The sequence below is a fragment of the Hippocampus guttulatus genome, chromosome 12, assembly GCF_054856545.1.
Source record: "Hippocampus guttulatus isolate MCC_2025c chromosome 12, RoL_Hgut_1.0, whole genome shotgun sequence".
Taxonomy (NCBI): domain Eukaryota; kingdom Metazoa; phylum Chordata; class Actinopteri; order Syngnathiformes; family Syngnathidae; genus Hippocampus; species Hippocampus guttulatus.
In genome coordinates, this window is record NC_141272.1 from 14,470,982 (window position 1) to 14,495,645 (window position 24,664).

The 24,664-nt window shown below is 42.7% G+C and overlaps 3 protein-coding genes across 5 annotated transcripts in view; 2 read left to right on the plus strand and 1 right to left on the minus strand.

Moving 5' to 3' along the window:
- Positions 1-221: 221 nt before the first annotated feature.
- The window catches only part of LOC147197523 (calpain-5-like), a 34,164-nt gene continuing 9,721 nt past the window's right edge, over positions 222-24,664 (minus strand). Inside the window, exons 1-15 of one of the 2 annotated variants that reach the window (XM_086124655.1) lie at positions 18,255-18,833; positions 16,807-17,015; positions 14,635-14,800; positions 14,061-14,192; positions 9,385-9,593; positions 8,988-9,180; positions 7,003-7,196; positions 6,833-6,910; positions 6,554-6,749; positions 5,006-5,128; positions 4,095-4,168; positions 3,247-3,369; positions 1,988-2,091; positions 1,059-1,195; positions 222-990 (exon numbers count right to left, since the gene is read on the minus strand). In XM_086124655.1, coding sequence (XP_085980781.1) covers positions 817-990; positions 1,059-1,195; positions 1,988-2,091; positions 3,247-3,369; positions 4,095-4,168; positions 5,006-5,128; positions 6,554-6,749; positions 6,833-6,910; positions 7,003-7,196; positions 8,988-9,180; positions 9,385-9,593; positions 14,061-14,192; positions 14,635-14,790 — 1,893 coding nt within the window. In that variant the 5' untranslated portion in view covers positions 14,791-14,800; positions 16,807-17,015; positions 18,255-18,833 and the 3' untranslated portion in view covers positions 222-816. Of the gene's footprint in view, positions 991-1,058; positions 1,196-1,987; positions 2,092-3,246; positions 3,370-4,094; positions 4,169-5,005; positions 5,129-6,553; positions 6,750-6,832; positions 6,911-7,002; positions 7,197-8,987; positions 9,181-9,384; positions 9,594-14,060; positions 14,193-14,634; positions 14,801-16,806; positions 17,016-18,254; positions 18,834-24,664 lie in introns of those variants that run through there. The other variant, XM_086124656.1, reaches the window with a different exon arrangement.
- LOC147197524 (olfactory marker protein-like) lies at positions 11,025-13,583 on the plus strand. Of its 2 annotated transcripts, none has more exons than XM_086124671.1 (2): positions 11,025-11,241; positions 13,087-13,583. In XM_086124671.1, exons 1-2 carry the CDS (start codon positions 11,173-11,175, stop codon positions 13,486-13,488), a joined length of 471 nt encoding a protein of 156 aa, XP_085980797.1. In that variant the 5' UTR covers positions 11,025-11,172; the 3' UTR covers positions 13,489-13,583. The 2 variants fall into 2 exon arrangements, with proteins under 2 accessions (XP_085980797.1, XP_085980796.1); XM_086124670.1 differs by having other exon boundaries at positions 11,035-11,241; positions 13,057-13,583.
- Positions 19,836-23,273, plus strand: LOC147197525 (uncharacterized). Its single transcript, XM_086124659.1, has 3 exons — positions 19,836-19,995; positions 20,462-20,822; positions 21,771-23,273. The coding sequence occupies exons 1-3, from the start codon at positions 19,836-19,838 to the stop codon at positions 22,480-22,482; spliced, it is 1,233 nt and encodes a 410-aa protein (XP_085980785.1). The 3' UTR covers positions 22,483-23,273.

The window sequence follows — 24,664 nt, forward strand, 5'->3', positions numbered from 1 at the left end:
TTCCGAAATCAATATACAATTGTAAAAATACGTTAAAAAGCTGAAATCAAACAAAGATCATATACATCAAGTATAAATGAAATGCGACCAGATTGAATCAAATTTAATGAATATGAATGTGATGTCATAAAACTTTGAAAAATGGCACAAAGTGGAATAAAAGTTTGTAAAATAAAATTGATATATAAAAATAGAAAAAAGTATTAGAATAAAACAATTTAAAAGGTGAAACAAAATGGGAAAAAAATTGAGAAAATGACAATTAAAAATAAAATAAGAGGTAATAAAGATATTTGAAATAAAAACAAGGCGAGATAAAAATTAAAATGTAAAAAAGGAGATGAAATAAAAAGAGAAAAGAGTATTTTTATTTGTAGAAATGAAGTACAGATGAAAAGAAAATGAAGCGACAAAACAATGATAAAACACAAAATGTAATAAATAAAAATAGAAAAACAATAAAAACAAATCAAAATGAAGTGAAACAAAAGTAAAATAAAACTGTTCCCCCGTAAAATAAAATATTCATTTAAAAAGGTGAAGAGAAATGAACAAAAAAAATCAAATGAAATAAATCAAATAAAAACCAAAACAAATGAAATTACTAAAGTAAACAATGAAAAACTTGAACGCAATGAAATGACAAACCCCCCCCCCAAAAAAAAGAAAAACCCCAGTAAAATGTTTTTTTACTGACTGTTCACTGCTATTGACTAAACAAATAATAAAAATGGAAAGAAATGTCATGAAAACACAATTTAAAAAGAAATCCACTGGAATAAGGAGGAGCAGAGTAGTAGCGGAGAGTGAGACGTCTCAGAAGCTGGTGAGTACAGCGCTGGTCACCACAACGACGCCGAGAGTCCCCGGGAGCTCAATTCGCTGGCCGCTTTTAGCCCGCAGGTGCATCGTCTTCTTGATGTCTCCCGACTCGGTGGACAGCGTCAGCTCGCCCAGGAACGAGTCCATCAGCCTTTTGGAGTTGTACACCTGACCCAGCACCACAACGACCCCGATGTCAAAGCTTTCAAATGGCACGCATACACATGCACACGCACCTGGATGAAGATTGGCTCGCTGCTTTCCTTCCGGTAGAAGATACCCTTGGTGTCAAAGTTGGGATTGCGACTCCCGCCATGGGTGGCAGAACGAACTGTCTCCCCTTCGCAGCGGATGGTCAAGTACGTGTTGTTTCCTGCGCACAACACAAACACACAGATCGACTGTCAAGCTTGTACAAAGGGGGGAAAAAAAAAGGAAGAAATAAGATGCCCCATAGATAATTGAAAATTGGAGGAAATGATGGGCAATTGCAAAAAAATATGGAAATAAAATGACAAACGCTGCGAAATGCATTGAACCTAACTGAAGTACAATGAAATAAAAAGGAATGGACAATATGATACTGAAATGAAAAAGAGTATACAATTTGTATAAAGCGTAAGAAATATAAAATTTAAATAAAAAATAACCTTGAATAAAAAAATTAAATGAACAAAATATTTTAAAAAAATAGATATCAAGTGGATAAAAAGGAATAAAATGGATTCATGAAATTTAAAAAAAAAATCAAATTTGATGAACACATTAAATGAAATACATTTTTTTAATGACACTAAATAAGAAATAACATTTAAAAATGTTTTAACAAATTATATATAGTCATTATCACTGAAAACTACCCCAGGTCCTGAAAACCTGGACTCACCCACACTCACCCATTTTTAATATACTTATATTTTATATTTATAAACTTTTTGTCTTCTCCTTTCTCTCTTCCATAATTTTGCTGCTGTAAATTGGGAATTTCTCTTTTGTGTGACAAATAAAGTTTTTCTGATGATCTATATATATGCACACACGTACACATTTGGAACATGCAGATACACCGCCAATAAAAATATTAAATAATTAAAACAAAAAATCTTCACATCTGCCATTGCAGCCTACCCAGCCAACCCCAAGCAGGTAGACCGTGCAAACTTACCCCCCAACGCGTTGCCTTGGGTTACATGCACTTGCGTGACCAGGGATGGGAAACCACACAAACCCGTCCAGCAGGTGCGAGGGGGCTGATCCAAAGACAGCTCCCTGCAGCACACGAAAATCATGGCAGTGACCCCTGTCCAATATATCGCAGGTCATCCTTTACGACCCCCCTGCTAAAGCAGACATTTTTAAGTAACCGTTCTTTATGGGCTTTGATGATAGATTAATCATCTCCATTGTGGGAATTACGCTTCAGACCACCCCCATCATAAGTGAAACCTGTAATTTAGAAATATCATATTTATATCACTTGCGTGCATTTACGTCACTTAGAATTTTTCTTTCAACACACTTTTCAAATAATACAAACACATCACGGGATGCATGCACTGGGAGTGGACCTCAATTTTTTTCGGGAGGGGGGACAAAAAAAAAAAAAAGGTTATACTTATATTGTAGCTGAGCAGTTTTTAGTTTCAACTAACAGTGTTCACCACTAGATAGCAAACTTCTCTGACTAGGGCCTCCAACCCCAAATCTTGTACATCAGCAAAGAAGAAGAGTGCGTCCTGGTGACAAAATTATGTCTTTCAGACAAAATGGGAAGCAGAATATACCTGCCTAATATGCGAGACGCCATCAGCCACGACAGCGTTCAAAAGACACCACGACAAAAATCAATCTCAAGAGTACACAAACAACAGCAATTGAACTGATGAGAGTTCGTTGGAAGTGCATGAGAGGTTACTGTACTATGCTGTACTGTGTTGGTAGTACAAGTGAGTGAGTTGGAATGAAATGTTGGACAAGCATACAGTAGCATGATAAAATCTTTGAGTGAGTTGGTTGTTGGGAGAATGTGCAGAAAAAATGAGTGCTGATAGAATTTCCCAAAATGGTAGGACTCGGCTAGGTGATTATCATTCATTCATCTTCCGATCCGCTTTAGCCTCACAAGGGTCGCGGCGGGTGCTGGAGCCTATCCCAGCTGGCTTCGGACAGTAGGAAACCCTGAACCAGTTATCAGCCAATCGCAGGGCACACAAAGACGAACAACCATCTGCGCTCACACCTCGGGTCAATTTAGAGTGTTCAATCAGCCTGCCATGCATGTTTTTGGAATGTGGGAGGAAACCGGAGTACCTGGAGAAAACCCACGCAGGCCCGGGGAGAACATGCAAACTCCACACAGGGAGGCCGGAGCCGGAATCGAACCCACGACCTCTGCATATATGTGTGTGTGTATTGTGTTCTTGCCTGCAGTATGACGGTACGTCGGTGAAGACGCGCAACAGAAATTCTCCGTCCCGGTCGGGGTCATAGGTGGTTGGCAAGATGACATAGCGGCCCTCCTTAAGGTCCACGCGCAGGAATGCAGACCTTTGGAAAGCAGTTTGAGCATTTATTACATAACCTTCACATCCATGTACTAGTTTGCTTGTTGGTAATGTTTTTTTCCACTACTGAACACTGTCAGAGAAGGTACGAAAAGGAAACAAATCCAAATAATATTGTCGAGGTAAAGGACAGGCAACATTATAAAAACACTTCACCTATCAGTTTTAAGTTGTAATAACATTGTTCAGCACTAGTTGACAAACATCTCAGTATTCATTTTACATGCTCCTTTCCCATTCGAGAAGAACGTAGCCGGGATGTTCGTTTTTCACATGCAAGACTCAGTCACGGTTTGATGTTAACAATGGACAATTTAAATTGAACATGACATTTAAATGAAGACACACGGTCAACAAAGGACAGGTAATCAACTTCATTGAAATGATCAATGTTAACGACCTTATGATTGGAAAGAATTCAGCACCGCATGCCGCATCCTCGGGGGCGAAGAGCAGCCCAAAAGTACACAAGCACAAGAACCGTTGACAATTCGTTGAAAGTGCATAAAGTTCATTCAGTTGCCCGTCCGTCCCTGGGCTTTCATTGTGAAAGGAATTCCATGTCAACACAAAGGTACAGACGAGTAACATGTTCTTGTCCCACTAGTGTGCCGAATTGTATGACTAGTGAGGACAAAGAGCATACTAGTACTGCACTTGGACCTTAAGTTGCTTCTCAAGGATACAGAAAGGGCTTTCCATTCCAACCTGGTGTTGCTGTAGGGGGTGCCGGCCACCTTCTGTTGGGGGGCGTGCATACGGTAATTCCGGTTCAGCTCCACCTATGTGCGCACGATGAGAAACATGCTGTAAAATCTCATCAACTGACAGTACAGTAAATGTAATATTTTTTTTGGGGGGGGGGGGGTTACAAGACATGACTTAAAAATTTGACAATCATTTTAAAGCGTGCTTTCAAGCATTTGTGGCGATCAAGTCAAATCCTCATGCTGCTATTGGCCGTAATGCATGTCAATCATTACAGCAGCACCCAATTGGAAGTTCTTTGAGCATTTATTCCATATCTTTGGCATCCAGTTCAATGTGCCGGTAAATTCTTTGTCCACACCAGCAAGACAATTCATCACACTACTAAAATGACTATCTTACTAGTAAAGTTTTTCCACAACTGGCATGCAATTAAACCATAGTGTGCTACAGTAGTAATATTATATCGCCTCCACTAGTAGGCATGTGTCATGCACTAGTGGCCTTCTGGGACCTACCAGTACTACCAAAAGTCCCATTAATAATTTTGCCTTACTAGTAACATGCAGTTGTCCCACTGGCGAGCCAAATTTGTCTTACTAGTGTGCATAAATGCCATATAGTATTCGAAAAAGAAACACTACTAGTATGACAAAGTATGTATGTAGTACGACTAGTGCACGTTGAGGTATTAGGTGCGCGAATGTACTAGTCCTCGCTGGTAACTTTCCCATACTAGTAGGACAACTATTTGACGAGTGAAGCAAAATTGCACATGAGCTGACATTTGTGCGCTAGGACTAGTTTGAGTGGATGTGCATTGCATTGGCTGGCGACCATTCCATTATTTGTTGATATATGTGGCCTGTGATCGGCTGGCGACCAGTCGAGGGTGACCCTGCCTCTCTGACCTTGTGTATTTCCAAGCCGATGGCCAGGTTCTCTCCTCGTCCTTCCCTGAGCGAGGCCCTGCGGTCCTTCTGCTGCAGAGATACGAGAACCTCGTCCTCGAGTTTTGTCACGTCAAAGACGTACTACAACACACGCAACGGCGACAAAGGGAGCAATTTGAAGATTAATTTGGACAACTGTTCAAGCCGGTGAGAATCCTCTATGCTTTTCCTCAATGTGATGTTATACTGCAAGAGAGTGAGAAGCAGGACGAAACCCACTTCCAAGCTTGCCTATGTTACTTGGAAGTACTTGACATTTATATTCCTTGGTGGCAAAAAACATTTGGATTCCAGTTGATCAATAGAAACATTGGTGAACTGATAAGGACTTTTTAAACTTTTTGTGACTTGCCAAGTTTCACTTTTTACATCAGGCCTCGGTCCCTAAACCTCCATATCAAAAAAGAGGGTTTAGTAATTAATGGCTCTACTGATTATAATCGGACAGTATTAGGCTGTTTTACAAGTTACCGTATTGGCCCGAATATAAGACGGCCCTGATTATAAGACGACCCCCTCTTTTTCAAGACTCAAGTTTGAAAAATGACTTTTTGAACACCAAATTAATTTTTATACAGAAAATAATTACAGAACATTTGAAACAAAGCATGTTATTTTGCATCATTCAAATATAAAGTGCAATCACATTCGTAAATGAATGGCTTCTGGTTTTTGAAATATAAATTACATCATAACTTCTCAGCTGCCGGTTAACCTGGTCGATCTCCGACCCACTTTTCTCCAGATTGTCGCTACGTTTCTCCATTTTCTGTTATCTCTTCTAACCGCTATTTTTTATTTTTCTTCTTTGTGCTACCGCTATTTTTATTTTTATTCTTCGTGGCAGGGGTTCACTTTGGCCTGGGGAGTCAAGTTCAGCATTCGGTTCATTGATATCTGGCGCCATCTAGCGTCGTGAATGGGTATAATGTCTAAACCCCGAATATAAAACGACCTCCACCTTTTCAGTCTTATTTCAATGCAAAAAACACCATCTTATATTCAGGCCAATACGGTAATAATCGTCCAGGGTTTTGCTCACTAAACACCGACATAATCTTACTTTCTCATGAAAAGGCAAGCACTGTTCAGCAGGTATGGGCACGAAGTACATGCATTGCTGAAAAAACATTCTTTGTGATTGACATCCTTCTCCAACCTCAAATATGCCCTTTAAAAAGCATTGTTAGGAGTAAATATTTTTGTACTCTACTCTATGCTGGAGAGTTAAACAAATACTACAGGACAGTATTGCAAAACAATCAAATGTTCTGCCTGGAATTCATATCTTTGTTGTTATAAGCATCAAGGGACCTGACAGCCTATTAATGGTTAGATTTTTTTCTGGCCAATATCAGAATTGACTTTGGCGTTTAAAAAAAAAAAAAAAAAAATCCTTTCTGGTCATCCGGTAGTAAGTATGATTCATTAGAGTAGGAGAGCGCATGTGAAGGAAGCACAGTGGTGGAGAAGCATTGCATGATGGGATGTGAAAGTAGAGAGCACCTGAGGGTTTTGGAGGAAGGTCTTCTTGTTGTTGACGCAGCCGCCGGCCCGGTTCTTCAGCTCGTCTTCATGGTGAGCCCAGGAGCCGCGCAACACCTGCTCCACCCAGGTCTTGTGCACGCTTATATGAGACGTATTGATCATGCGGCACAGGACGAGGTGCGTGAAGTTGGAGATGAAGTCACTGAATGTCATCCTGCGGGGCAGGAGAAGAGAGGACATCTGGGACCTAAGTAAGCATGTCGGCCATCCAGGGTCCAACATCGCATGGAAACTCACCAGAACTCTCCATCATTCTGCACGACGACACCAATCTTCTCACGCTCGCCGCTACTGACCTTTTTCCACTCTTCTGAACTGCCAACATAGCACAAGCGGTTATAGTCATTCATCCACCTTCAATGGACTTCAAAGTCTGAGTTTGGGTTACATTGTGGTTTGTTTGTCACCTGTCACACCACGGTCCGGACCATTCGCTGCGCCCCCAGGGGTTCCTCAGGCGGATCATTTCGAGTTTGTTCGATCTGAAAAAAGCCATCAAGCCAACACCGATACGTATGCGACGCACGTCCGTTATGGCATAGGCGTGACCTTTGACCAGGCCGTTGCCCAGGCGGGCCTCCATGTCAGATGCGCTGGTCGCCTAAAAGACATTGCAGTAAGTGACATTAGTGACACCCACTGGTGGTCAACGAGTCATGAAAGGAGAGTTCCAGGTGCATACCTTCACTTATAAGTTTAACTGCTTCTGCGACTGAGATTGTAACTATGCAATTACTTCCCACTGAAATGAATCAAATGTCTTCCATCCGTCCAGAAGAAAGCACCATTTTTTGAAGCATTTGAAGGGTGTGGTGCCCACTTGGGATTTTTTGCTAAATTTGATCTTTTTAGCGTCTCATTGATATTACAAAAAAAATGCTGATTTTAATGTGAACGCAATGCGTCGTAATGTGACATGGATGTGCACAAATGACATGCACACCCACACACAGTGTTTACCGAAGTAGATATGTAGGGGCTCATTATATCATTTCATCTCGCCAGAATAGTGAGGTGTGAGGAGGTAGAAATATTTTGGGGATATGAGGCAATGTGCGGCCCGGTGGCCCAGTGGTTAGCGCGTCGACCTGACAGTGCAGAGGTAGCGGGTTTGATTCCAGCTCCGGCCTCTCTGTGTGGAGTTTGCATGTTCTCCTCGGGCCTGCGTGGGTTTTGTCCGGGGCCTCCGGTTTACTCCCATATTCCAAAAACACGCATGCTAGGCTGATTGAACACACTATAAATTGTCCTTGGGTGTGAGTGTGAGCAAGGATGGTTGTTCGTCTTAGTGTGCCTTGCGATTGGCTGGCAACCGGTTCAGAGTGTCCCCCGCCTACTGCCCGAAGACTGCTGGGATAGGCTCCAGCACCCCCCGCGACCCTTGTGAGGATAAAGCGGATCGTTGAATGAATGAATGAATGAGGCAACGCACCTCGATCTTCTCATTTCATGGAGACATCTACCGAGGTCACATCATTGCCTCAAATCTCCACTTTTTTCAAGTGGGATCACTTTCAAGTCAAATATAAAGACAACACTGTTACTCAAAACAACTTTGCAGATTCACAGATAATTGTCAGTAATCTGCACTCCCAAGCTAGCCACCCGTGACTGCGCAAAGCGAATGTTGGGCTGTTGATGACAGCCCAACATGCGGGTCGGATGCGTCTTCATACCGCAGACGCATTGCATACATATCCGATTTATATCCACAGACAAAAGAGGCCCAGGCTGGATTTTAAAAAATTCTGAATTCTATTGTTTGGACTTGCATATGGGCAAAAAAATAATCATAATAAATCGGCTAGTCATCACTCTCTCACTATTGAGAAATGGAAGACCATTGTAAAATATCAGGAAGTTAAAAAGGCTCTGGCTTGCAAAAAAAAAAAAAAAAAAAACCCAAAATAAGAGGTAAATGTGTTTGTTTGTCACATTAGAGAAAAGAGACTGAAATCATTGTGTATCTAAACATCAAAATGTTCATGCAAACCTTTTAATGTTGCTAGCTTAATGCTAACATGATGCAAAACACCTTAGATGGGGTAACGGAACGAGGCATAGATGTTACAATCATTATAGACCTTCAAACCACTGCTCCTTTAACTCCCACCTCACAACAGACAGTGTAGCCAAATGTAAACCGCAAAGGACTGTCGCCAAACAATTTCAGTTGCTGACTCTGCGGCACACCGAGCAATTGAGCACCACACGTCTACCGACGCGCAGTGGCAAAAAATGCCCTGTAGTGAATTATGAGGCTCCACGTACAAAATACTGTGGTGTATTATTTCTTCTTGAACCACAAAAACATGGCGCGATTGTCAAGGACTCAGCAAATCTCAATTATAAAAACAAAAGAATCCACGATATAGCATGGGTTGACACTTACCTCTATGGAGGCGCTGATGAGCCCCCCTCTCTCATGGACTTTGAGTACTCGACTGAAGAGCTCCACTTGCTTCTCCGAGTCGAGCTTGACGCCCTTTTCACTTAGGCTCATGGTCTGCGATACGCCGCCCGTGAATTCCACCAGCGCGTCTGCCGTGTTGCCGCCGTTCAGAGCCTCGTAACAGCCGCATGTCCTGGAAAGACGACCGGACTTCACGCCGTGTCGTAAGGCTGGCCAATGCCTTTTGTTCACAATGTGCATTTGAGTCAAGATACATATTGCTAATCTGTTACTCTAACTTTTCCGTACAAGCCGTGATGAAGAGTATTTTTTTTCCATCAAGCATTTGGTGGCGTGACAGCTAATGCTAACAGGAAGTGGGCGTCAGCTTGCGTACTTGGCATAGGCCTTCTCCACCAGGGCGCTCCAGAACTCATTGGCGTCATTAGAATGACAGAAGATCAGCTTGCCGTTGAAGGTGGGCAACCGGTCGTCGATCACCACGTCCGCCCAATCGCCGAATCTCCAGAAGCGGAAGTGGAAGATGCCGGCGTATAATCTGGGGCGGCTCTTGTCCCACTCCTGGTCTTTCCAGTCGGGAATTACCTGTCACAGTGTCAAAGTCAGATCACAAATGCCTGTCGTGGACTTAGGGCATGTTGGGTAGATGTTTTGGGGAGTAACTAATTACATGTAAAGAGTAACTAATTACATGTCAAGAGATTTTGGAATATAACTGCATTATGTATGTAACTGTAATCCATTACATTGGTGGGAGAACATGTATAATTCCACGATGACAATTTTAGTAACATTTCAGAAATTGCCTCAAAAGCTCAGATTTTCTTTTTGCCAAAGCCGACGCATGTGATTGGCTCTCTCTGATCATGTGCAACAACAATGGAGTTAACCCTTCCTTGTCATTTTTAAAGTTAATTCTTTGGCACCAAGATGGCAGCGAAACACCACTTTTGTCTCAATTCAGTTTCTCAACTCACTTCAACATAAATTCCTTGGCACCAACATGCAACAGATGGTGGTATGACAATATTTTTATCTCTATGAAGCTCCTCAATTCAATTCAACATTGTTCTTCGGAACCAAGATGCCTCAAGATGATGGCAGGGCACTAATCTTGTTTTAATGAAGCCCCTCAAATGACTTCAACATCATATGTTGACACCAACAACACACGAAGACAAAGTACTATTTTTGTTGAAACAAAGCTCCTTAACACAGTTCAAAATAGCTCCTTGGCATCAAGATGCCAGATATTGGGGACAAAACACTACATCTGTCCCAATGACGCTTCTGAACTCCTTTCAACAAAATACCTTGGCTCCGACATGCCACAAAACACGACTTTGGTCTAAATGACGCTCCAGGATTCACTTCAACGTAACTCCTTGGTATCAACATGGCAATGAAAGGGGATTAGAACACTAATTTAGTCTAAACGAAGCCCCCTACAGAGTTTTTGGGCATCACGATGCCGCAAGATGTTGGCAAAGCATAACTTTTGTCAAAATAAACAAGATCCCACGACATGTCGCCAAACTGCTATACAGAACCATGAACATGCGAGAGGGTTTGCTTTCAATTCTCAGTTAGGGGACATCAACCCAACACACCGTGCCTCTTGGTGACATACCAACATGTTCACTGGAGCGCGTGGGCACACGCACAGACACACACACTTTGATATAAATAACGAAATGAGCAGAGGCGACCTCAGGAGGCTCCCAGAGTTCCCTGCTGTACGTCATCAACATGACTTGTTGCTTGGCAATAACACACATGGCTGTCTCCACCTTCCTTAGCCCCTCCCCACCCCCAAAAATCTTCTTTGGGAGGGACTATTGTGCCATTACAAAGTTACATAACTTGACAAAAACATTGATGTCATGTCCTCTGTTAATATGAGGGTCAATCAATGCAACGTCGCCTGCAGGCTTTTGCGTGTGTGTGTGTGTGTTGGAAACAGCGGTGGAAATAGAAGGCGGGAGATGTCGATTCAAAGAGGGGCAGAGGAGAGAGAGAGAGAGAGAAACAAAAACCGGAAAGTCCAAAAAGAGATGCCTCATAACATCCATGTGTCCATCCGTCATAAGAGACACTCATCCATCTGTCCATTCAGCCGTTGATATCTATTCAGCCATCCATCCAGAGAGGCCGGCTGTGGGACATGGAGGAAAAGGGAGCAGTATCCGGTATCATGATTTTAGAATTTGAAGAGGACGTGGCGCTGACGGAGGTGAGAGACTCGCACTTTCGGCAAACTTAAATAACATGCAAACATTTTAAATCATGCTGAATCTGCATAACCTTTACATGCTTAGGGAATTGTGCGATGTTTTATTTGATAATGCAAGTATTATTGAAGATGATCTTATTTAGTCATACTACAAAATATTTCATCATTCTCTTATTAAAATAATAGTGTCTCGGTATAATCATATCGGATTTATTTGATTGACTGACCCTGCCGTAAATGGTGAAAATTTACAAGTAATTGACACTCGCACGAAAAGGTTTACAATTGCCTATACGTATACAGTAATCCCTCATTTATCGTGGTTAATGGGGACTAAAACCACCCGCGATAAACGAAAATCCGCGAAGTAGCGACCAATTAACATATATAGGTAAAAAAAAAAAATTTAAAGTCCGCAAAAAGCTGCAAAACAGCACTGAGTCACATAGAGCAACATAAACAGTACTGTACTCTATGTATATTTTAAAAATATATACATGTATATCCAAAAAAACAAAAAAAAAAATTGTTTGAAAAAATCCGCGATGCACTGAAAGCCTCGATAAACGAACCGTCAAATAGCGAGGGATCACTGTAATTGCCACAAGATGGTGGAAAAGCAGAACTTTTGTTTTCATTTTAGCTTCTCAACTTACTTCAACATTGTTGTTATACAATCATGGTAAAACACCATTTATGTCTCAAAGGAGCTCCTCAATTCACTTTATACATTCTTCCTTGTTGATAAAATGCCATAAGACACTGGAGGAGTAAAACACTACATATGTCAAAATGAAGCTTCTCAACTCACTTCAGAGTTGCTTCGCACCAACATGCCACAAGATGGCTGCAAAATACGACTAGTCGAAATTACGCTCCTCAACTCATTTCAACAAGAGATGCCACAAGATGGTAACAAAATACTATTTTTCTCAACTCAACTGTATTTATAGAGCACTTTAAAACAGCCATTGCGGTATACATGGAGAAAATATATATCTGCTGAAGTTGAGGATGAGGAGAGAGGAGCGTTGGCGCAGAGCGCCGATGCGTATTTGGAACCGTGAGTCGCCGCTTGGAATTGAAATGGATTTCCATGGGACAGGAGAAGTGAACCAATCTCTCTTTTCGTCAATGGATGCTACAGCTTCTTGTTGACTTTGAAACTTAGCTTGTAGCCGACGTGTGCACATTTGAGCATGACGTCTCTGATCCTCAGCATGTATTGTATATCCAACAATAAAACAATAAATTAATAACAAAGACAGTAGATTTTTATCTAAATGAAGCTCCTCAACGGCCTTCGAAAGAGTTGGTTGGCACCAAATTGCCGCAAGATGGCATCACAGCTCGACTTTGTCAAAATGAAACTACTCAACTGGCTTCGACATTGACCCCTGGCAAAGAGATACTACAAGACAGTGGCAACTTCTGTCTCAATGAAGCTTTTCAACTTACTTCAACAGAGTTCCTTGGCACCACAATGCCGAAGGATGGGAGCAAATCAAATTTTGTCGAAATGAACATCCTTAACTTACTTCTTGCGACCAACGCAACACAAGATTTTGGTCTAAATGGAGCTCCTCAGCACACTCCAACAAACTCCCTTGACTCAAAGCTGCAACAAGATGGCACTCGTACTATACAAACGAACTCCCTCCATTCACTTCATCATAGTTCCATGACACCAGCATGCCAAAAGATGGTGGAATGTCCAACCCAGCACAGAGCACAGCATGTAGCTCACGGCCAAACGTGACGGAGCGAACGGTGACAATGAATCGGGTGTCTAAAGACGTTGCTGTGATCCCACAGAAGATGCGTATGCGCGTGTCGTCTCTTCAGTGCTCGGGCCAAAAACGCCAGGACGGCGAGCGCCTGCTGCTGCCCCACGAGGCCGTCTACCGGCTGGACTTCCAGCGGCAGGACCTAAGCTTTCGCCACTGGAACGTGTCTCTGGGCGGGTGCGGGCGTGTCACCATCACGGGGATCTCGCAACACTGGACGCCCGACCTCACCCACCTGATGGCGCGCCAGCTTCTGGAGCCCGTCGGCACCTTCTGGCGCGGCGCCGACGACCCCGACGGCTGCGAGCTCAAGTGGCTAGAGGCCGACATGCAGGAGTTCGGCGAGAGAATCGCCGAGCTAGCCAAGGTCCGCAAGGTCATGTACTTCCTGTTCGCCTTCAAGGACGGCGCCGTGGCGGCCAAGTTGCGGTGCTCGCTGGCCTTTTCCTCCCTCCAATGAAGCTTGCGTTCCGGGCAGTCGAATAGAAACAAGCACTCGTGTCGTAAAACTGATGACTTCTGTATGGAAACCTCGAAATAAATCTTACGAAGGCACACTTGTATTTTCTTTTTATGGATCATGTCTGATTTTATCATGCTATGAGTCATTTCTTACTTATTCATGATATAATTTCTCAATTATCTCCAATTCAATCTCTTTTTAAAATGTGTTAGGATTATTCATACATTGTAGTTATTCACGCACATTTTAGATTTAACAATGTCTTAATTAATCATGCGCTAATTATTTCATAAAGTCTCATTGAGTCATGTTGTAATCATTTTTAATATTTTAATTAAATATGGGCGGCACAGTGGGCGACCAATTAGCACGGACGCCTCACAGTGTCGAGGTTGTGGGTTAGATTCTGGCCCTGCACTTCCTGTGTGAAGTTTGCTTGTTCTCCCCATGCCTGCGTGGGTTTTCCGGTTTCTTCCCACATTCCAAAAACATGCATGGCAGGCTGATTGAACAGTCGAAATTGTCCCTAGGTGCGAGTGTGAGCGCAAAAAATGAGCAAGATGGCTGACCTTCTGCCAAAGGCCATCTTTTGACGCCAGGGTGGAGCAGGCTGCCACAAACCAACAGTTTCCCAGCTTGCCTTGGTGGAGGTCATGCGCACTCAGGCCATCCACAAAGAGGTGGGGATCTTGACATAAGTCCTTGTCAAAGTTGACAAGTGGGAAGGAAAAGTCAATATGAAGGTAACTTTAACGCCGACTTCCGTGTTTTCAGTTCGCTTGTACGAGGATGTCACCTTTGTGGGCGACAGCATGGCGATGCCGTCACTCAACCACGCTAAGTCAACACGCACACACGTTCTCAAACACTCACTCATTCACACACTTACACACTCACTTCCTCTTACACACTCACGCACACACATGCTCACTCTCACCGACTTTCTCAATCACCTACATGTGCACTCACTCATTCACACACTCCCTCATGCTGTCATTCACTTAGACTTTCTTACACACTCTCTCTCTCTCAGCCACCCCACACAATCACTCACACTCTTAAACACACTCACTGCATGTAGTTTGTAAATTTGTCTTGTTGGAATAAAGTTGGTGAATGGCGAAGGCGGACCGGCAGCGGTACCTTAGGCCTCTTCCAGATGACTTTGCCGATGTGGTTGCGCTTGTAGAAGAGCGACTGGTCCGTGGCGGGGAACAGGGGGTCCTCAAACAGGAGGCCGTTTTGGCGACACTGCTTCCGCAGGGCGGTGAACGACTGGCCCTCGTAAGCCACCACCATCCTGACGCTTCTGTGAGACATACACTTATGTCAACAATTATGACAAAATACAGATTTTTTTTTTTTACATTTGTACAAACAAAAAGATGAGACAAGGATAGAGGGTGTGGCTTAAAGTTGCCACCGCCCACCGCACGGATGTTCAAATATCATGTGTAAGCATTTTTTCGGGATCACATGACACCAAAATAGAACTTTGTTGAGCTCGTCTTGTGACCACTGAAAAAGGAACTTTTTCCGCTTCAAGGGGTTTGGAGCCATGTTAAGTCACACGCAGGAGGCTGACAGCCAAAAGAAAGCTGTGAAAACAAATCCACCTACAAAATAAACAGGACTTAAAAGCAGCGCATGTCACGTAGCAAGGTGGTGGTGGACCCCAAAAAGCAGGCAGGAGGGAGGAGCAGGGTGTATTTGAAGAATTGTATTTAAAACAAAGAAAACTAAATCCCAAACACACAAAGTCCAAAGTATCAAACAAAAACTATCAATAACCAAAACACGACTAGAACAAACATGACAGCAGCAAAGGAACAGCAAACAAACAACCATGACAGTAGCAAGAGCAACAGCAACACACATGACAGTAGCAAGAAGCCACAGCAACACACATGACAGTAGCAAGAAGCAACAATGACCCGACACTGAGTGTTCGGGCTGGGAATCCTTTTAAAGCCCTAATTAGTTATGACCAACAGGTGTGCAGCTGCCGGGGGAGCCCTACAGTGCCACCTGTTGGTCCCTAAACCGAATCATGACAGCACACAATTGTATCATCGACCATCTGCTTAAATTGTCTTTAAGTGAAGGTAGGTTAGTGTTGTGTTCAAGGACCACCTGATGAAATCTGACTGCCTTTAGGTTAACGTAAATGTAATGAGCTGATGGTGTATTGAAGAAGTAATTGAGTTGTGTTTACTGTCACTCGTTTGTGGTGCATCTGAGGTCCTTCTGATAAAATGTGATGAAGGTTACCGAAGGGCCACACTTACGTATACATGGTGAAGCTTCATTTCGAAGTGAAGTCACGCTTTTAGTGTGTAAACGATTTTTAATCTAGGATGACTCCCCCCCCCCCCATACCTTTGACTAAGGTTCTAAACATCTTTTTTTTTCTTGTAGTAGGAAACAACTCGAATTCCTTTACTTTCGTTTTAAATGTTCGTTTCTGTTAATGTGTTTAAATGCTGTCAATTTAAATTATTTTGCTCATTTTTGAAAGCTACCTTTGATTTCTCTGCTTTGCTTCTGAAAGTCGTTGTGAATGCGTCTAAGTGTTGAATCTTTTGCTTGTGTGAAGCACACTGCCTTGCCTTTGTTTAGATTTAGTGATTGTCAGTAGACGTGCTGGAGAGTTGAAGGAAAATCTAATCACGTGCTCAAATCAATGTTTACATACAGAAAACGTAACTTTCTCTCTTTTCTCTACACTGAACAAAACCGAAAAGTATTCGGTTGCACATGATTAAAAATGGGTTAAAGGATGTAAAATCTCCACGAAAAGGATCGGGTACGTTAGTTTTAGTTGAAACATTTGAATCACATGCAACCGATGCGCGCATTCGAAGTTTCGGGGTTTTTTTTCAATTGTGTCACACGCAGTAAACTGACGGCCAACAGGAAGTTGCAAAAACTAAATTTAAAATGAATCAAAGAGGTGTCCAAATGTACCATATCCTACTGGCAGGTGAAAATAATCTGAACCAAACCACCGCTACTACAATAGAAAAACAAACTAGCGCCGAGTCGTTGCTTTTATTTTGAAAGCTTGTCTTGGAAGTGGTCTTGTTTACACGAAGTGATCAATAAAAACTCATTTTCAAAAAAGGTGTCGCATTATTTTCTTCCGATTTCAAAATGTCTTGTTTAACGACTGCTGTCCATGCAATTCACTTTAGAGTGGCATGAACTTTGTCAACGCGACATAAGTGAAAGTAAACTCACACGGCAAAGAAAGAATTTTAAACTAACCGTCCAGATCTAGATTATCTTAAAAAGTTTGCAAAACCAGGCGCCCACCTCAAAATGTGGCTGTGACGTCAGCTGTGCTCCTTCTCGTCTTCGCTACCAGGACAACACTTCGTCTTCTTCTTCTTCGTGTGGTGAGGAAGACGATGGGATCAGAGCGTTGCTCTCATCCAAGAGAACGTCAGTGAGTTCGCAGGCACACGACACCGTTACAAGCCCCGCGACGACCACACCAGAGACAAGCACGCCTCCTCGCGCATCTGGAGGCAAGACAAGAGCTGGCGCCGCGTTCAAGGGCTATATGACAAACTAGGACCTGACAACTGTTTCAATGGACGCGATGACGTCGGGCCTGCGTTCAAGGGCCATATATTGTATTAAACTGGGGCCGAACAATCATTTCATTGTACAGTATTGTAATGAAGTCGGCAGTGCATTCGAGGGTCGTCCGACAAAATTGGACTCTATGCGGTAAATCTAGTGGTACGATCAATGGCTTTTTAATTGGTCAGGGGTTCGATTCCAGGCTCGGGCCTTCCTGTGTGGAGTTTTCATGTTTCCCTCCTTGCCTGCGTGGCTTTCCTCCGACCTTCCAAAAACATGCATGGCAGGTTGATTGGGCACTCCAAATTGTCCCGAGGTGTAATTGTGAGTTTGAATGCTTGTTCGTCTATGTGTGGCCTGCGATTGGCTGGCAACCAGTTCAGGGTGTACCCCGCTAACTGCCCGAATACGGTTGGGATAGGCTCCAGCACAGCAGCGACCCTCGTGAAGATAAGCAACTTGGATAGATGAATGCTGAAAAGTTGGTGGTGCGTTCAGGGGCCATCTGAGAAAAGTGGACCAAATGACTCTGGAAATGTACGATGAAGTTGAGGTGCGTTCATGGAACATATGACAACATGGAAACAACCTTCAGCAAATGAATTTAAATGATTAAATTCGTGGTGGGTTCGAGGGCCATATGACTAAATGAGTCTAAAGAACTATAGGTGTATGTAATGATGTTAACTACGCGTTCAAACGTCATGTTTAAAATGTTACCAAATCACTGTATGAACGTGTGTATTGAAGTTATAGGTGTATTCAAGGGACATTTCACAAAACGAGACTGAGGACCAGCTGACAAAATGGTATCAAACAACTATGCCAGTCTCCATCCATTTTCTAACGCGTCGGGGCAGTAGCTTCAGCAGGGAAGCCCAGAATTCCCTCTCCTCATCTAACTTTTAAAAATCCTTCGGGTGGGAATCCCAAGGTGTTCCCAGGCCAACCAGTAGACCTAAGAGTCTCCAACTTGTCGACCCCAGGGACTACTGCGGACTAAAGCGTCGCCTTTCGGCTCAGCTCCTTCACTACGACAGAACGATACGGAGTCCGCATCACAGCACACTCCACTGATCCGCTTGCCGATCTCACGCTTCATCCTGCCCTCACTCGTAAGCAAGACCCCAATATACTTGAACTAATCCACTCGGGACAGAATCTCACCCCCTTACTAGAGAAGGCACTCCACTCTTCCGACCGAGGACCATGGTCTCAGATTTGGAGTTGCTTGTTTTCATCCCAGCTGCTTCTTACTCAGCTGCTACTGCTTCAAGCGAGAGTTGGAGATCACGATTTGAAGAACAGTACCACATCTGCAAAAAGCAGACATACAATACTGAGATCACCAAACCAGAACCCCTCACCACCTCGGCTGTGCCAAAAATTCTGTCCATAAAAGTTGTGAACAGAATCTGTGACAAAGGGCGGTCTTGGCAGAGTCCAACCCTCACTACAAACAACGCACACTACAATAAAACAACTACTGGTACAGATATGTATGTTTTGAGGTTAGTGATGCATTCAAGGGTTATCTGACAATATACAATCAAACAACTGAATACTGAATAAATTGGTGGGACGTTCAAGAGCCCTCCGAAACAATTGGACCGAACAAATGACTAGATGTAATGAAGTTGGTACGACCAAGGACCACAACACCAAATGGGACAGAAATACTCTGGATGCACAACATTCACGAAGTTAGTGGTTCGTTCATGGACCATTTGACAAACTACTGATTGTCAAGGCACATATGACAAAAAGGGGCTGAATAACGGAATGTAAATAATTGGTGGTGAGTTCAAGGGGAATTTGGTAAATTGATTGAATGACTGCGTCTCAGGTCTTGTGGTTTTACTATGGTTGGTGTTCTATTGATAAAATATGACCGACTATGATTCAGTCAATGTAAGGTGGGTTGGCGTTGCCTTCAATGATATTTGAGAAATTGGGTCCAAATATAGAGAAACTTCACGTTCATGAAATGTGCTTCACCATATCGACCACTAGATGTCAGCAAAGGCCGGGAAAAATAAGATCTTGAGGCGGAAAACCTGGATGTCCCTGCGTACATATTAATCTTTAACATCTTCATCAGTTTGTGTCATGTGAGGAAGTTGCACTTTACACTCGTATGCTTCCAGCAAAAGACGGAATCATACACGTCAATGACAGGTAAATAAAGAACAACCATTTGATTGAACTCATATTTTCATGACTAGTGTGTATTTTTGTGTGTGTGAAGTCTTACTAGCATTGCTACCACTTGTTACCCTAATTTCATTCACACGACTGAATCGATACAATTTTTTTTGTGTGAAATGCATTCTCTTAATCACCCCAAAATTTAGTAGATTTTTAAAAGCATATTTTTAATTGGGTATGTTTCCTTATTGACATGATTTATTTTAGTGGTATTGTTCCTCCTGGATGCCATCATTTTCTTCACATCCTTTGATCAGTTCTATACATTTAAACATAAGATTAAACTTTTTTAAATTGCAAAAATACTTATTTTCTTGTTTTGTGTATTTTTACACATATTTCTCTATTTTTGTGGGTTTTTTAAAAAAATTAATTTATTTTACAACCATTCCCACCGGGAGTGCTAGAATCTGTTCTGAAAGTTAAAGTGGTTGTAGTTAAAGTGGATACTTTTGGTCAACGAGTGACCGTTTAAAAAAGAAAACTGATCTCACTGTGTCTTTTTTTGTTTTTGCTCATGTTATAAACTGCTGACTTCCAGCTTTGTAATGTTGGCCTGCTGCTTCATGATTTTAACATTCCTGGATGTGTCGACCTATCCCGGGATAGCGGAACAGCCCAAGGTCCTGATGGTGGCGCGCACCATCGTGGTGATCGGTCACCCACAGGAAGAGATGACTGTCAAGTGCGGCGATGATGGCAATGCAAGTTAGTGATGTAATAAGTCAACACCTACTTTCATTGTATACAATCTAAACAGTTGGGTAAGAAGACAATCCGATTATGGGTAAAAAATGGATCAACCAGCACTGGGGTCAATTTGACCCAACTTTTTGGGTTATTCATTTAACTCCAAAAAGTTGAGTCAAATGAATAACTCACAAAATAACCAAAAACATTGACTTGCTTTCAACAAAAATAGTTGAAAATTTGTGTTTTCTGCAAAACAATCCCGGAATTAGGTTGTGGGTTATTCATTTGAATACAATGAATAATTCATTTGAATACATAACAACAACAGTCGTGTTGTTATGGGTTTTTTTTTTGTTTTTTGCTGACATTCTTCTGTTTTAATTCTTCGTGTCCCATCACTGGTAAGCTGTTTTTCGAACTGATCCCCGTCAAACTGCTAATCGTTCCATGCCTAGTTATCATTTGTGCCTTCTTTCGCCAGCCGGTGTGGTGATGTACTGGCACACCCCCTTCGGGCCTCTTTTCACACCCGGCCTCCACACCAAACAAGACCCGGTCCACATGAGCCAGGATGGCAGCCTGGTGGTCCACGATCTGAGTGACGTCCACCAGGGTTTGTACTATTGCCTGCTGCAGCATGATGACGGGGGGTCTGAGCTATTCCCCTACCAGCTACACATGCACACGCAAGATGGCGGACGTGGTTCAAGGTTTAGGAGGGGGCTGGAGAAACAGGATGCGGTTTCTGACGAGCTCTTTATGGGAGCCGTGACGACGGCTGTGCTGCTCACCTTCATATTCGGGTTCAGTGCAGGAGCTCTGAGCAGGACAAAAATTCTCAGGTGGGACAAAAGTTCTGTGTTTCCTTCTATAACATACCACATGGAAACATGTAGACATTTTTTGCACATATAAACCACAAATGTCAAAACCGTGAAAAATCAAGCGGATATCATTGCTCTCAAACACTATGGGAGTGTCTGCCAAATGTGCTGAAACGACGCCACACTCAACTGTATGACCTGGACAAATGGGTGCTAATTGATCTAACACCAGTTTTATGTCTACAAATGTTTGAGCAGAATTTATCCCTCTGGGTAATCGCGGGACTTCCACACCGCAACAACGAGGCGCTCTAAAGTTGTCAGGCCAGCACAAAGCCCAGGTCCACGCTGTCAGGTCAGACTTAAAAAGAAAAAAAAAATCCAAATTTCCCCCCTCCTCACTCTTCCATCTTTCTCTGCATGACATGCATGGACTCATGGCCAACAACGTGGTGCTCTGAAGCCACCACACTATGTTAAAGCCCCTGTCCAAATGCTGGTTGTCATGTCGGACTTCAAAAAAACAATTTTTACCTCGCACTTCTGTGTTTCTGTGATCTGGTTGGGCTCACAGCCAACAACTCGACGCTCTAAAACTGCCACAACAGGCCAAAACCCTGGTCCACAAGTTGTGAAGTCAAAGCCCTCTGCATGCAGTTTACATGTAGTCCATTTGTGGTCCGTTTGCAGTCCAATTATCGTCCACATGTAGTTACTACGTGTCGACCACACGGAGTCCATTTGTAAATTTGTCCACGAATCCACTTCCACGTATCATGCAAAGTAGATTGAATAGTCTTTTCTACATTAGCCAACCATGCGATTTCACAAACCAGACAGTAGGTGGCGGTGCATTACTAGTCCTACCATACAAGGTATGGATAAAAGTATGAGGACACCTTCCAAGGGAAAACATCTTGCAGTCTGAGCAGAACCATTGAAACGCAGACATGTTTGCTTCTGCAGATGTATGAAGGCCGTCACTAAGCGCCTACCATCAGCACGGCAGCATACACCTGACATCACCATGACACCGCTCACCAGCTGGCCTTCATCGCCCTCCACACCCTCGTCACTGTCATCGTTGTCATCTCCACCTGCCAAACCTCAGAGAAGTTTCCGGGACAAACAGAGCCAGGACAAGAAGGAGGTGGACAATCTCCGCGCCACCTACCTGGAAGCCTGCGACCACGTGGATGACGGGGAAGGAAGAAGAGCATCTGGAGGAGGAATTGTGGATGAGAAGAGGAGGAGATGCAAAAAGGAACAGGAGGAGAATGTGCAGGAAGATGGATCTAATAATGGGATGATGCAAAAAGGTGAGAGAGGAGAAGGGGATGATGAAAATAAAGGAGGGAAGAAAAATGAAGATGACAGAAAAAACAGAAATGATGAAGATAAGGATGTAATCAGTCAGTCTTCACAGTCAGAGAATGCTGATCAAAATCGGGAAGTAGAATCATCTTCTCCACACCGTCCAAGTCGGGTCATCCGTGTCTATCAGTACGACCAAGATGGCCTCCGTTACGGCCACCTCCCTGACCCTGACCCAAACCCTTTACCCAAACTTAAGCAGCGCTCAGTCTCCCTAACCCACCTCAACGCCATCATGGCCACCGCTTCATCGGGACCCATGGACGCCACCCCGCAAAAGATGCTCTTTGATGGACAGTTTTGAATCAGGTCATAGTGGCCAGGTGACAGACAGCAGGAGCTTCCACTGATCCAGTTTAGAGCCACTTATTTTTACTTGCGTTTCCCTTTTGGTCCACTTATGATCCTTTTGTCATCCACTTTTGATTCACCCTTTTATCCATTTGTAGTCCTTATGCGATTCACTTGTGATCCACTTGTATTCCACTTTAGGTCCACTTATCATCAATAAGCAGTCTGCTTCACTTACAATCTATGTGTAATTCACTTTTGGGCCACTTATGATCCATTTGTAGTCCACTTGTGATTCACTTATAAGCTGTGTGTACAGTATTCTACTTTCGGTCCACTTACGATCTTTTGTAAAATTATTATCTTTCAATATTTTATTTATGATACACTTATGATACATTTGTTCTTTTATGATTCACTCCATTTGTAATCCACTTTTGGTCCACTTACGACTCCATTTTCATTCCACTGGTGATTCATTCATGATCTAAGTGTAGTCCACTTTTGATCAACTTGTGACCCTTTTGTAGTCCCCTCGTAATTCACTTATTGTCTTTGTATATTGCATTTATGATCCACTTATGATACATTTGTCCTCTTATGATTCACTAAAATCTATTTGTCATCCACTTTTAGTCCACTTGTCGTCTACTTGTGATTCACTTATAATCAATGCATTTATAGTCCCATTATGATTCACTTAGGATCAATGTGTATTCCAATTTTGCCCCACTTTTGATCCATTTGCGTTGAACTTGTATTCCACTTGCAGTCCATTTCTGACCAAATTCACTTGCAGTCCATTTCTGAGCAAATTAACTTGCAGTCCACTACTGAATTGCTTTTATTACATTTGTAATCCCCTGATGGTCAATTTGTGCTTCACTTGTCCACTCATGATCCACTTCTCTTTTGCCTATTATGATCTACTTGAATTACATTTGTGGTTCACTTGTGGCCATTTGTGAGCTACTTAAAGTCTATTTGTTTCAGTGAAATCGACATGTATTCATCTTGTGGCCAACATGTATTTTTACTTTCATTTGTACTCCGCTTGTGATCCAGCTTTAATCCACTTGTACTCCACTTTCAGTCAAGTTGTTTTTACTTGAGGTCCACATAAATTGCACTTCTGGTCCTCTTTCAGTGCACTTGTTTTCTACTTATGTCAAATTGTATTACACTTTTGGTCCAGTTATGATCCACTTCGAATCCACTTTCGTCACTATGTTGTTAATTCAAACTAAAATACAAACAAGAATGACAATTCTGCATTCTTGAACAAAAAATTACATTGAGTTAGAGTAAATGTAAAACTGGACCTTGCTGTCAATACAAAAAAAAAAATCCCCATCACTCCATGTGTGTTTGTGTACAATGTGTGTGTGAGTGAGACTGTGTGTATGTGTCTGATTACACCCCCCGCTGGTGCTTTAGTGTGCCAGTGACATGGGTCAGTGACAGTGAATGAGTTGCTCACATGACGGCTTAATGGCGGTGAGGAAGAGGAGGAAGAAGTCATACGCTCCTGAAACGCACACACAAACACACGTATTCACACACAATTGACATGACATCTTTGGAGATAACAGGAGGACAAGAACCGTCTGGAGATTAAGTATCAACCAGGAAGAAGTGAAGGACATGAACGGAATGGACAGAAGACATCTGGGAGCAAACATCTGAAGACGAAAGATTAAAAAAAAAATGATTTTCCCCCTCACAGTGGACTAAAATTTATTTTTCATTCGCTTTGTCTTCATCATCCTCTGATTGGCACATCATGAACGGTGAGAAGAACTCAAGTTTCTCAGACACATAAAATGGTCAACTGCACCGCATCATGCTAAGAGCTGTGCCTAATATTTGGGTATCTTTCTATCCATGCCATCCATCCATTTTCCAAACCGCTTATCCTTACTAGAGTGATTCCCAAAAATATTGTTTAGTGAGAGATCATCAATTATCCGATATTACTTAATTGGTCCGAAAATCATTAATTTATGAAATACATTTATCACAATGTGTGACAGATAGTGACGTATACTGACAGTGACAGGTAGAACCCCCCAAAAAAGCTCTTCCTTTTCTTCTTAGAATGTTTGTTGTTTTCACCCCCCCCCTCCCCCCACGCTACGGTAGCCACTTTATGGAGTGATGGAATTTCAGATGGCTTCCAATCAGACACTTCGTTG